This window comes from Triticum urartu, chromosome 7A, assembly GCF_056163025.1.
Source record: "Triticum urartu cultivar PI428250 chromosome 7A, HENAU_Tu73, whole genome shotgun sequence".
In the NCBI taxonomy this organism is placed as follows: domain Eukaryota; kingdom Viridiplantae; phylum Streptophyta; class Magnoliopsida; order Poales; family Poaceae; genus Triticum; species Triticum urartu.
In genome coordinates, this window is record NC_141879.1 from 583309899 (window position 1) to 583322948 (window position 13050).

The 13050-nt window shown below is 45.2% G+C and overlaps 1 protein-coding gene across 1 annotated transcript; it reads right to left on the minus strand.

The window, feature by feature from the left end:
- Positions 1-2410: 2410 nt before the first annotated feature.
- On the minus strand, positions 2411-4468 carry BZIP60 (basic region/leucine zipper motif 60). The gene is made up of 3 exons (XM_048686371.2): positions 3965-4468; positions 3201-3421; positions 2411-2820 (listed from the first exon to the last, which is right to left on the minus strand). Exons 1-3 carry the CDS (start codon positions 4402-4404, stop codon positions 2573-2575), a joined length of 909 nt encoding a protein of 302 aa, XP_048542328.2. The 5' UTR covers positions 4405-4468; the 3' UTR covers positions 2411-2572.
- Between the last annotated feature and the right edge of the window lie 8582 nt (positions 4469-13050).

Here is a 13050-nt window from a genome sequence, read left to right on the forward strand (position 1 = left end):
CACGCCGTCGTGCTGAGGAAGCTCTCCCTCGACACTCAGCTGGATCGAGAGTTCGTGGGACGTCACCGAGCCGAACGTGTGCAGATCGCGGAGGTGCCGTACTTTCGGTACTAGGATCGGTCGGATCGTGATGACGTACGACTACATCAGCCGCGTTGTCATAGCGCTTCCGCTTACGGTCTACGAGGGTACGTGGACAACACTCTTCCCTCTCGTTGCTATGCATCACCATGATAGATCTTGCGTGTGCGTAGGATTTTTTTTTTAAATTACTGCGTTCCCCAACAATTTGACATCTACACGTCGGGATAGATCTTTGCTTTTGGCTTGATGTCCTTAGTAGCTAACCCGGCGGGCCTCCATGATATCGTCGAAACCTTTGTGGCATGTCGAGTCTTCTTCAGCAACTTGGTCAGCACCAACTTCATCAGCACCATTGAAACATACTGGAACAAAAACTCAAAAAGGATAATTTCACTAACCTCTACGGTTGGTGAGAACTTCATCAGCACCAGCTTCATAGCTTCCTCCGGGCCCTTGCTCTTCACTCGAAGATTGATGAGGGCATCCTTCTACCTAGACTACAGATGAGGATTAATCAAATGGAGACGGGTTACCTGCTGGCGCATCTAATGAGTCGATGCAGGTGTTATCTAGAGCATATGGAGAGATGTAGGTGTGATCTAGATCATATGCAGATATGCGGGCATTGCACAAGTGTTGTGTGGGTATTTGGATTGGACCTAATACTTGATTTTCATGTTGTTTCCCTTGAGAGAGCAAAGTAGACATGTGTAATGGAGAAGTTTCACCTTATATGTATGATGTTGGAGATGAGTGTGTCTCTTGATGATGGAGCACTTGACATGCTAGTGTCTTGCCTTGCATAACAATTATCTCTTTGTCCGTCTGTATATATATCCGCTGGCCCGCACGGGAAAAGTAGTATTACATTCCCACTCTGGAGCTAGGTGACCGATCCAGAACGCCTGGTGCAGGCTAATGAATTTGCCTGGTATTTTATCCAGGCTAATGAATATACCAGGTGCTCCAAACCTGACTAGTGCTTGACTATTCAGGACTCCAACCAAACAAGTTGTAGGTTGGGCTCATGGAAGCTCCAGGCCATGCAAATCTTTGTGAGGTCTCAAACTCACCAACTATATTCCTATACCCCCCCCCCCCCCCAGCCTCCTGTGCCACACTCTCCCAGTGTGACTCTTCTTCGACACGATGACAGCTACCGCTCAATCTGACATCTCCCGCCGCGCACTCAGGACAACAACTTGAGATCCGGTGCCTAGCGATCTCTAACGAGCCCCACCTGTTGCATGTTCCCATCCTCGACGCCGCTCCTCACGCCACCGCGAGCGTGTTGTCACCTCTCCCATCCTCCCCCACATAGCTCCGAAAGGCCGCCCCCCATTGACACCTTGAAGGTGTTGGGCGAAATGTCTTCTCATTTTTTTGTAAATATATGATGTTTAGATGAGTAATAAAATTGAAGTTCAATGATATTGGAGGGATATTATGAGGATTCATTGTTGGGGTAGTATGTTGATGAATTTCTTGAGGATGACGATAATTCATCGTTAGTGTTTGACTTCTACAAGTGATTTTCATAATTATGAATTTAGTAGTTCAGCATGTAGCTTGGTCTTTCTTTCCGCCGTTTTCTGTTTTGTTGGTTGTGAAAAGTGATGTACTCATTTTCCTCATCTAATATAACACGTGCAATTCTCTTGCATGGTTCAGAAAAAATATATGGATCTGTATTGTGTTGGGTAGGAACATTAAAGTTTGAATTATTATGATGTGAAATTGGAGTTAAAATAGGGTTCGTGTGCATAAATAGAAGATAAATGGAGAAAATGAAATATAGAGAGAGGGACTAGGCTTTCTCTAGAAATGACCTGCAAACAAATCAGTCCATCCACATAATCTTTCGTCATAAGAGACAGGGGAAAGACCTTTGAATGAGAAGAGGAACATTACCAAAGGGAAATGAATCTAATAAACATGCCGTTTTCAGAAGGTTGGAACTGGTGATCAACTAACTATCGTTATTGTATTTTTCTTGCAAGATCGTTATTATATACACAAAATGAACCATATAGGAGATTTTCCTACCCCCCAAAACAGGAAAACACTACAGTACTGCACTTGTACTAGCTGCTTGCCGTTACTGTAATTTTGACAACTACACTGGAGTATTAGTGGCCTTTCACTTGTGACTTCAACCCCGTTACTGTAATTTTGACAACTACACTGGAGTATTAGTGGCCTTTCACTTGTGACTTCACCCGTGAACTTTCTATGGTTTGAATTTGACATCAACGTCATTCTGGCATTGGCAAACAAAATAGGATTCACATAGTTACATAAACCCAGAGAGATAGACAAAGCCAGGTTTCAAAACTAGCATCTGATTAGATGATCATAGAACAAAGGGAACAGAGAGAGCAGAAAGATAGTCATGGATAAAGCCACGGTGGCAGCAAGAGAACACATAATAGACATTCATTGCTAACTACACTACATACTGGAAACTTGCGAATAAGCCGGCACTAGTCTAGCAAGCGGCAGCTGCACGCAATGGCGGAGTATCTAGCTTGATCCTCTCCCTTGTGCCCCTCCAGCGCCTTCCATGGAGTAGAAGCTCCAAGGTCTCTGGTTGATCACTGCTTGGCTTTCCGGCTACCATTGCGAGACCTCTTTCGGCTCTCCTTGGAGCCGCCAGGCTTCGGTTGGGTAGACCGGGCGTTAGGAATAGGCACACGATGCTCACTAGCCAAAGCAGGGAAACCAGCGGCAGGGTTTCTGCAAAATGAAAACAATTACATTTAGCACAGCTGAAGTTTCTGCGAGCAAGTAATCCAGGTCGCATTTCATGCAAACTCTATGTGAATGACGAGCTGTGAGCCATCAAGCTCGCTAAGTTCTGATTATTTTCAATTAATGTAAACGATCAGATATCACCAAAGGAAACTAGATTTCTGAGAGCAAGAGGGTTGCATAACCCAAAAAGCTTAAATGGACATATTAACAATTTCAAGTTACATGAGCACAAGCCAACGTTGGAGATACTTGCAGTCCAGACAGTAATGCACTAGTTGTTTGTCAGCACGGTTGAGCAATGAAAACCATCAGCAATAGAATTTTATTCATACAACTTGTGGTGAAAACCATCAGCATCTTACCCGAAAGTACGGCAGACTCCTGCATGGCTGTGTGAGCACCAATAGGCCTATCCTTCAACATGTTCTGGCGCAGTGCCATGTTCTCAGCTGCGCAGCACTGAAGTGCGTAGCTGAGGCGGCGACACTCTGCCTCGAGATACTTGCTCCTCGTCTCCAAGTCCTTCACATATGACTTCTTCCTCTCCCTGGACTTCATGGCAGAATCCCTATTCCTCATTTGCCTGAAAAATCACCAAAAATGCAACTTGTAAGAGGCTATACATCCCAGCTCCCAAATAGCCTTGCAATTGAGAAAACAAACATCCCTACTTCTCAAACATAATACTGGATAGTTCTCATCTGGTTAAGAATTTTTTGACTCTAAGACGATTCTTTCAGCAAGACAAAATAACATTCCGGTTAACCAAGAGATGTACAAAATATGGCGCTTTTAGCCAAGGTCAAACCCCACATGTCAACCGACAAGTTATGCAATTATATTTTAAAAAAATAGTGCCCTCATGTACTTAAAATTTCTTCCAGTTGAGTAACATTCACCATACGGAACAACACATCTCTGAAAGCTTAAGAGTTTGTTAGTACAGTACAATTTTGTGCATTTTAGTAGTAGTACGAATTAGGTTAAGTATGACAACGACCCTTCAGACAATTGATCCTTAAGCTGGATGTAAATTCTATGTTCTACGGGCAAACAAGATAAACGAAAGTGCCCAATTTTAGATGACAGACGATATATCCTGCGACAAATTACAAAATTGGCATACCTCATCTTCTTCTTGCTGATGGGATCGTCGCCATCCACCTCCGTCTCGGGCGTCACCACCTCCACCTCTGTCTCCGGCGTCACCACCTCCACCCCCTCTTCCCCCCTCCTAGAGTCCCCATCAGTGCTGCCCCCAGCCTCAGCCTCACTCCCGTTCCCCTTCTCGCCCCCCTCCTCGGCGCCGTCGAACAGCGCGTCCAAGAACTCGTCCACGCTGATCCCGTCCACCGGCTCCGCCCCCGCCGCCTCCTCCTCCTGCATCAGAAACCTCTCGATCTCCGACAGCACCTCCTCGCCGGCGGGGCTGGACCGGGAGGTCACCGACTCCGGCGACCCCGCCTCCGCCGCATCGAGCGGAGGCGGGGCGAGGAGCTCGGAGACTGCGGCGGACTCGCCGGCGAAGGAGGCGAGCAGGGCGTCCAGGTCGAGGTCGGTGTCCATGGGTGGGGTGGGATGCTATTTTGTCTCGGTCTCTGGTCGCCGGTTGTCATATAGCGGACTCGTGTGCTTCGGGTTTTTTTGCTTCGTCGGGAAGGAGAGGAAGGTTCGTGGAAGTTGACGGTGAGGGGTACAGAGGGGATGAATGGGACCCACGCGCTGTGATGCCGTGGCCTGGCCAATGGGAGAGATCGTAGGCGCCACGCTGGCTCGTTGGGTTTTCCTGGGGGCTTTGGGCCGGTCTTGCTGGGTTGGGCTGCTGAGATGGACTTTGAAAAGATTCATGACTCTCAACGTTTAATTTTATAGATAGACTATTAGTGAATTTAAGAGCTCAAATTTTGAAGCTCGCAATTTAGCGAAGCATGCTCTTTCTCTCGGGGGTGGCCGCCATGTTTGATTAGGTCACCCTGGAGATTTTTCCTTCATCCCTGTAAACATTATGACAGTTAATAAAAGCTTCGCGAGGTTGTCTAAAAAAGTATATCCCTTAAAAAAATACTTTATACTCCCCATGTTCCTAAATATATGTCATTTTAGAGATTCCACTACGAACTACATACGGAGCAAAATGAGTGAATCTGCACTCTAAAATATGTCTATATACATTCATACGTAGTTCATATTCAAATCTCTAAAAATACTTATATTTAGAAACGGAAGGAGTAGATAGACTAAACAAACTCATTTTAGATGAAGAAGAAAAATGTATTGATTTTTTAAAGACAATTGCCCAATCATTATCTCATAAGTGTTGTATCTAAGTGATGTTGCACTTATTCAAATTCAATGATTATTTTTACATCTCAACACTTCTTTTTGAACAATTGTGCAAATAAAAGAGAGAGAAATATGGACTAAAGCCGCATAGAATCCAAGGATTAATTGCATTGCATAGAGAAATATTTCCACTTACGTACGAGTTTCCTTTCTCTTTCTCCTTTAATTTTCGTGCCACATATGTATTTTGTTTATGAAATCGTGTTAAGCGCCAAGCATTGGGAGAGACCTTACACCACAACTCAAAGGTAAGAAGAGTTGTAGGAACAAATCAATCATTCGCTAGTTGACGTTGGTTAGATTCTTTGTGGTAGAATGTGGCATACTGACTTAATAAAATGATAAACTATTTATATCAATAAGGTGCACCTTCTTTTTCTAAAGCTCGACCCCAAAGAACCTCTACGTTAAGCATGCTTTTACCTGTGCTTCCGTTTTTGCATTTGTGCTTGTCTTCTTGTATTTTTTAGTAACTAGATCACTTCGCCACTAATTATACATGTCATTTTGAATTTGGCAGAATTTGGTGTTATGCATTTGTGGAAGTGTTGTGCAATGGAAAATTTTGGCAAGAGGATACCTCAAGTTGGTATGAGATTCAGAGATTTTGATGGGGCTTGGGTGTTTTGGGTAGAATATGGGGGTCACATAGGCTTTGATGTGCGGAAAAGATGCACCAACTTAAGCAAATTGGATGGAAAGGTGACTTCACGCAAGATTGTTTGTTCCAATGAGGGCATTAGAAAAAGGAAAGGGCAAACCTATCATGAGCCTTTAGAGTTGAAACAAGACCCAATTGTAAAGTTCAGATGGTTATTACATTTGACAGAGCAATACAAAATTATGAAGTTACTGATGTTGTGTTGGAACGCAACCACTACCTTCGATTGTCACAAAACCACCACTTGTTGGCACCACAAAAGAATATTTCAAAATTACGAGCTTTCAAGATAGAAATGTGGGAAATATGCCCTAGAGGCAATAATAAAATGGTTATTATTATATTTCTTTGTTCATGATAATTGTCTATTATTCATGCTATAATTGTGTTATCCGGAAATCGTAATACATGTGTGAATACATAGACCACAACACGTCCCTAGTGAGCCTCTAGTTGACTAGCTCGTTGATCAAAAGATAGTCATGGTTTCCTGACTATGGACATTGGATGTCATTGATAACGGCATCACATCATTAGGAGAATGATGTCATGGACAAGACCCAATCCTAAGCATAGCTCAAAGATCGTGTAGTTCGTTTGCTGTAGCTTTTCCGAATGTCAAGTATCATTTCCTTAGACCATGAGATTATGCAACTCCCGGATACCGTAGGAGTGCCTTGGGTGTGCCAAACGTCACAACATAACTGGGTGACTATAAAGGTACATTACAGGTATCTCCGAAAGTGTCTGTTGGGTTGGCACGAATCGAGACTGGGATTTGTCACTCCGTATGACGGAGAGGTATCTCTGTGCCCGCTCGGTAATGCATCATCATAATGAGCTCAATGTGACCAAGTGGTTGATCACAGGATCATGCATTACGGCACGAGTAAAGTGACTTGCCGGTAACGAGATTGAACGAGGTATTGGGATACCGACGATCGAGTCTCGGGCAAGTAACGTACCGATTGACAAAGGGAATTGTATACGGATTGATTGAATCCTCGACATCGTGGTTCATCCGATGAGATCATCGTGGAGCATGTGGGAGCCAACATGGGTATCCAGATCCCGCTGTCGGTTATTGACCGGAGAGGCGTCTCGGTCATGTCTGCATGTCTCCCGAACCCGTAGGGTCTACACACTTAAGGTTCGGTGACGCTAGGGTTGTTGAGATATTAGCATATGGTAACCCGAAAGTTGTTCGGAGTCCCGGATGAGATCCCGGATGTCACAAGGAGTTCCAGAATGGTCCGGAGGTGAAGATTTATATATAGGAAGTCAAGTTTTGGCCATCGGAAAGTTTCGGGGGTAATCGGTATTGTACCGGGACCACCGGAAGGGTCCCGGGGGTCCACCGGGTAGGGCCACCTATCCCGGAGGGCCCCATGGGATGAAGTGGGAGGGGAACCAGCCCCTAGTGGGCTGGTGCGCCCCCCTTGGGCCTCCCCATGCGCCTAGGGTTGGAAACCCTAGGGGTGGGGGGCGCCACCCTTGCCTTGGGGGGCAAGGCACCCCCTTGGCCGCCGCCCTCCTAGGAGATTGGATCTCCTAGGGCCGCCGCCCCCCTAGGAACCCTATATATGGGGGAGGGAGGGCTGCAGCACCCAAGCCCCTGGCCTCTCCGTCTCCCTCCCGTGACACTCCTTCGTCTCCCTGCGCTTGGCGAAGCCCTGCCGAGATCACCGTTGCTTCCACCACCACGCCGTCGTGCTGCTGGATCTTCATCAACCTCTCCTTCCCCCTTGCTGGATCAAGAAGGAGGATACGTCTTCCCAATCGTACGTGTGTTGAACGCGGAGGTGCCGTCCGTTCGGCACTAGGTCATCGGTGATTTGGATCATGTCGAGTACGACTCCATCAACCCCGTTCTCTTGAACGCTTCCGCGCGCGATCTACAAGGGTATGTAGATGCACTCCTCTCTCCCTCGTTGCTAGATGACTCCATAGATTGATCTTGGTGATGCGTAGAAAATTTTAAAATTCTGCTACGTTCCCCAACAGTGGCATCATGAGCTAGGTCTATGCGTAGTTACTATGCACGAGTAGAACACAAAGCAGTTGTGGGCGTCAATATTGTCAATTTGCTTGCCGTTACTAGTCTTATCTTGATTCGGCGGCATCGTGGGATGAAGCGGCCCGGACCGACCTTACACGTACGCTTATGTGAGACTGGTTCCACCGACTGACATGCACTAGTTGCATAAGGTGGCTGGCGGGTGTCTGTCTCTCCCACTTTAGTCGGATCGGATTCGATGAACAGGGTCCTTATGAAGGGTAAATAGAAATTGGAAATTCACGTTGTGGTTTTGGCGTAGGTGAGAAACGTCCTTGCTAGAAACCTATAGCAGCCACATAAAAACTTGCAACAACAATTAGAGGACGTCTAACTTGTTTTTGTAGCATGTGCCGTGTGATGTGATATGGCCAAAAGGATGTGATGAATGATATATGTGATGTATGAGATGATCATGTTCTTGTAATAGGAATCACGACTTGCATGTCGATGAGTATGACAACCGGCAGGAGCCATAGGAGTTGTCTTTATTTATTTATGACCTGCGTGTCAACATAAACGTCATGTAATTACTTTACTTTATTGCTAAAGCGTTAGCCATAGTAGTAGAAGTAATAGATGACGGGACAACTTCAAGAAGACACGATGATGGAGATCATGGTGTCATGCCGGTGACAACGATGATCATGGAGCCCCAAAGATGGAGATCAAAAGGAGCAAATGATATTGGCCATATCATGTCACTATTTGATTGCATGTGATGTTTATCATGTTTTACATCTTATTTGCTTAGAACGACGGTAGCTTAAATAAGATGATCCCTCGTAATAATTTCAATAAAGTGTTCCCCCTAACTGTGCACCGTTGCGAAGGTTCGTTGTTTCGAAGCACCATGTGATGATCGGGTGTGATAGATTCTAACGTTCGAATACAACGGGTGTAAGCCAAATTTACACACGCAATACACTTAGGTTGACTTGACGAGCCTAGCATGTACATACATGGCCTTGGAACACGGAAGACCGAAAGGTCGAGCATGAGTCGTATAGGAGATACGATCAACATGAAGATGTTCACCGATGTTGGCTAGTCTGTCTCACGTGATGATCGGACACGGCCTAGTTAACTCGGATCATGTTTCACTTAGATGACTGGAGGGATGTCTATCTAAGTGGGATTTCATTGAGTAATTTGATTAGATGAACTTAATTATCATGAACTTAGTCTAAAATCTTTGCAATATGTCTTGTAGATCAAATGGCCCATGTTGTCCTCAACTTCAACGCGTTCCTAGAGAAAACCAAGCTGAAAGACGATGGCAGCAACTATACGGACTGGGTCCGGAACCTGAGGATCATCCTCATAGCTGCCAAGAAAGATTATGTCCTAGAAGCACCGCTAGGTGACGCACCTATCCCATAGAACCAAGACGTTATGAACGCTTGGCAGTCACGTGCTGATGATTACTCCCTCGTTCAGTGCGGCATGCTTTACAGCTTAGAACTGGGCCCAAAAGCGTTTTGAGAGACACGGAGCATATGAGATGTTCGAAGAGCTGAAAATGGTTTTTCAAGCTCATGCCCGGGTCGAGAGATATGAAGTCTCCGACAAGTTCTTCAGCTATAAGATGGAGGAAAATAGTTCTGTCAGTGAGCACATACTCAGAATGTCTGGGTTGCATAACCGCTTGACTCAGCTGGGAGTTAATCTCCCGGATGACGCAGTCATTGACAGAATCCTTCAGTCGCTTCCACCGAGCTACAAGAGCTTTGTGATGAACTTCAATATGCAGGGGATGGAAAAGACCATTCCTGAGGTGTATTTAATGCTGAAATCAGCAGAGGTGGAAATCAAAAAGGAACATCAAGTGTTGATGGTGAATAAAACCACTAAGTTCAAGAAAGGCAAGGGTAAGAAGAACTTCAAGAAGGACGGCAAGGGAGTTGCCGCGCCCGGTAAGCAAGCTGCCGGGAAGAAGCCAAAGAATGGACCCAAGCCCGAGACTGAGTGTTTTTATTGCAAGGGAAGTGGTCACTGGAAGCGGAACTGCCCCAAATACTTAGCGGACAAGAAGGCCGGCAACACTAAAGGTATATGTGATATACATGTAATTGATGTGTACCTTACCAGTACTCGTAGTAGCTCCTGGGTATTTGATACCGGTGTGGTTGCTCACATTTGTAACTCAAAGCAGGAGCTGCGGAATAAGCGGAGACTGGCGAAGGACGAGGTGACGATGCGCGTCGGGAATGGTTCCAAGGTCGATGTGATCGCCGTCGGCACGCTGCCTCTACATTTACCTACGGGATTAGTTTTAAACCTCAATAATTGTTATTTAGTGCCGGCTTTGAGCATGAACATTGTATAAGGATCTCATTTAATTCGAGATGGCTACTCATTTAAATCCGAGAATAATGGTTGTTCTATTTATATGAGAGATATGTTTTATGGTCATGCTCCAATGGTGAATGGTTTATTCTTAATGAATCTCGAGCGTAATGCTACACATATTCATAGTGTGAATACCAAAAGATGTAAGGTTGATAATGATAGTCCCACATACTTGTGGCACTGCTGCCTTGGTCACATAGTTGTCAAACGCATGAAGAAGCTCCATGCAGATGGACTTTTGGAGTCTCTTGATTATGAATCATTTGACACGTGGGAACCATGCCTCATGGGTAAAATGACCAAGACTCCGTTCTCAGGAACAATGGAGCGAGCAACCAACTTATTGGAAATCATACATACTGATGTGTGCGGTCCAATGAGTGTTGAGGCTCACGATGGCTATCGTTATGTTCTCACCCTCACTGATGACTTAAGTAGATATGGGTATGTCTACTTAATGAAACACAAGTCTGAGACCTTTGAAAACTTCAAGGAATTTCAGAGTGAGGTTGAGAATCAACGTGACAAGAAAATCAAGTTCTTGCGATCAGATCGTGGGAGAGAATACTTGAGTCACGAATTTGGCACACACTTAAGAAAATGTGGAATAGTTTCACAACTCACGCCGCCTGGCACACCTCAGCGTAATGGTGTGTCCGAACGTCGTAATCGCACTCTATTGGATATGGTGCGATCTATGATGTCTCTTACCGATTTACCGCTGTCATTTTGGGGCTATGCTTTAGAGACTGTCGCATTCACTTTAAATAGGGCTCCGTCGAAATCCGTTGAGACGACACCGTATGAATTATGGTTTGGGAAGAAACCTAAGCTGTCATTTCTAAAAGTTTGGGGATGCGATGCTTATGTCAAGAAACTTCAACCTGAAAAGCTCGAACCTAAGTCGGAAAAATGCGTCTTCATAGGATACCCTAAAGAAACTGTTGGGTATACCTTCTACCTCAGATCCGAAGGCAAGATCTTTGTTGCCAAGAATGGGTCCATTCTAGAGAAAGAGTTTCTCTCGAAAGAAATAAGTGGGAGGAAAGTAGAACTTGATGAAGTATTACCTCTTGAACCGGTAAGTGGCGCAGCTCAAGAAAATGTTCCTGAGGTGCCTGCACCGACTAGAGAGGAAGTTAATGATGATGATCATGAAACTTTAGATCAAGTTACTACTGAACTTCGTAGGTCCACGAGGACACGTTCCTCACCAGAGTGGTACGGCAACCCTATCTTGGAAATCATGTTGTTAGACAATGGTGAACCTTCGAACTATGAAGAAGCGATGGCGGGCCCGGATTCCGACAAATGGCTGGAAGCCATGAAATCCGAGATAGGATCCATGTATGAAAACGAAGTGTGCACTTTGACTGACTTGCCCGTTGATCGGCGAGCCATAGAAAATAAATGGATCTTTAAGAAGAAGACAGACGCGGATGGTAATGTGACCATCTATAAAGCTCCGCTTGTCGCTAAGGGTTATCGACAAGTTCAAGGGGTTGACTACGATGAGACTTTCTCACCCGTAGCGAAGCTGAAGTCCGTCCGAATCATGTTAGCAATTGCCGCATTCTATGATTATGAGATATGGCAAATGGACGTCAAAATGGCATTCCTTAATGGTTTCCTTAAGGAAGAATTGTATATGATGCAGCCAGAAGGTTTTGTCGATCCTAAGAATGCTGACAAGGTGTGCAAGCTCCAACGCCCGATTTATGGGCTGGTGCAAGCATCTCGGAGTTGGAACATTCGTTTTGATGAGATGATCAAAGCGTTTGGGTTTACGCAGACTTATGGAGAAGCCTGCATTTACAAGAAAGTGAGTGGGAGCTCTATAGCATTTCTCATATTGTATGTGGATGACATACTGTTGATGGGAAATGATATAGAATTCTTGGAAAGCATAAAGGCCTACTTGAACAAGTGTTTTTCAATGAAGGACCTTGGAGAAGTTGCTTATATATTAGGCATCAAGATCTATAGAGATAGATCGAGACGCCTCATTGGTCTTTCACAGAGTATGTACCTTGACAAGATATTGAAGAAGTTCAAAATGGATCGGTCAAAGAAGGGGTTCTTGCCTGTATTGCAAGGTACGAGATTGAGCACGACTCCATGCCCGACCACGGCAGAAGATAGAGAAAAGATGAGTGTCGTCCCCTATGCCTCGGCCATAGGGTCTATCATGTATGCTATGCTGTGTACCAGACCTGATGTAAACCTTGCCGTAAGTTTGGTAGGAAGGTACCAAAGTAATCCCGGCATGGAACACTGGACAGCGGTCAAGAATATCCTGAAGTACCTGAAAAGTACTAAGGACATGTTTCTCGTGTATGGAGGTGACGAAGAGCTCGTCGTAAAGGGTTACGTCGATGCTAGCTTCGACACAGATCTGGATGACTCTAAGTCACAAACTGGATACGTGTATATTTTGAATGGTGGGGCAGTAAGCTGGTGCAGTTGCAAGCAAAGCATTGTGGCGGGATCTACATGTGAAGCGGAGTACATGGCAGCCTCGGAGGCAGCACAAGAAGCAGTCTGGGTGAAGGAGTTCATTACCGACCTAGGAGTCATACCCAATGCATCGGGCCCGATGACTCTCTTCTATGACAACACTTGAGCTATTGCCCTTGCCAAGGAGCCCAGGTTTCACAGGAAGACCAGGCATATCAAGCGTCGCTTCAACTCCATTCATGAAAGTGTTCAAAATGGAGACATAGAGATTTGTAAAGTACATACGGACCTGAATGTGGCAGATCCGTTGACTAAACCTCTCCCTAGAGCAAAACATGGTCAA

What these genes read in the sequence shown, in the direction of transcription:
- BZIP60 (XM_048686371.2), bottom strand. Translation starts at nt 4,404, where the DNA reads ATGGACACCGACCTCGACCTGGACGCCCTGCTCGCCTCCTTCGCCGGC. An exon ending in ATCAGCAAGAAGAAGATGAG is followed by an intron (nt 3,422 to 3,964) that starts GTATGCCAATTT and finishes GTGATTTTTCAG; the next exon opens with GCAAATGAGGAATAGGGATT. An exon ending in GGAGTCTGCCGTACTTTCGG is followed by an intron (nt 2,821 to 3,200) that starts GTAAGATGCTGA and finishes TTCATTTTGCAG; the next exon opens with AAACCCTGCCGCTGGTTTCC.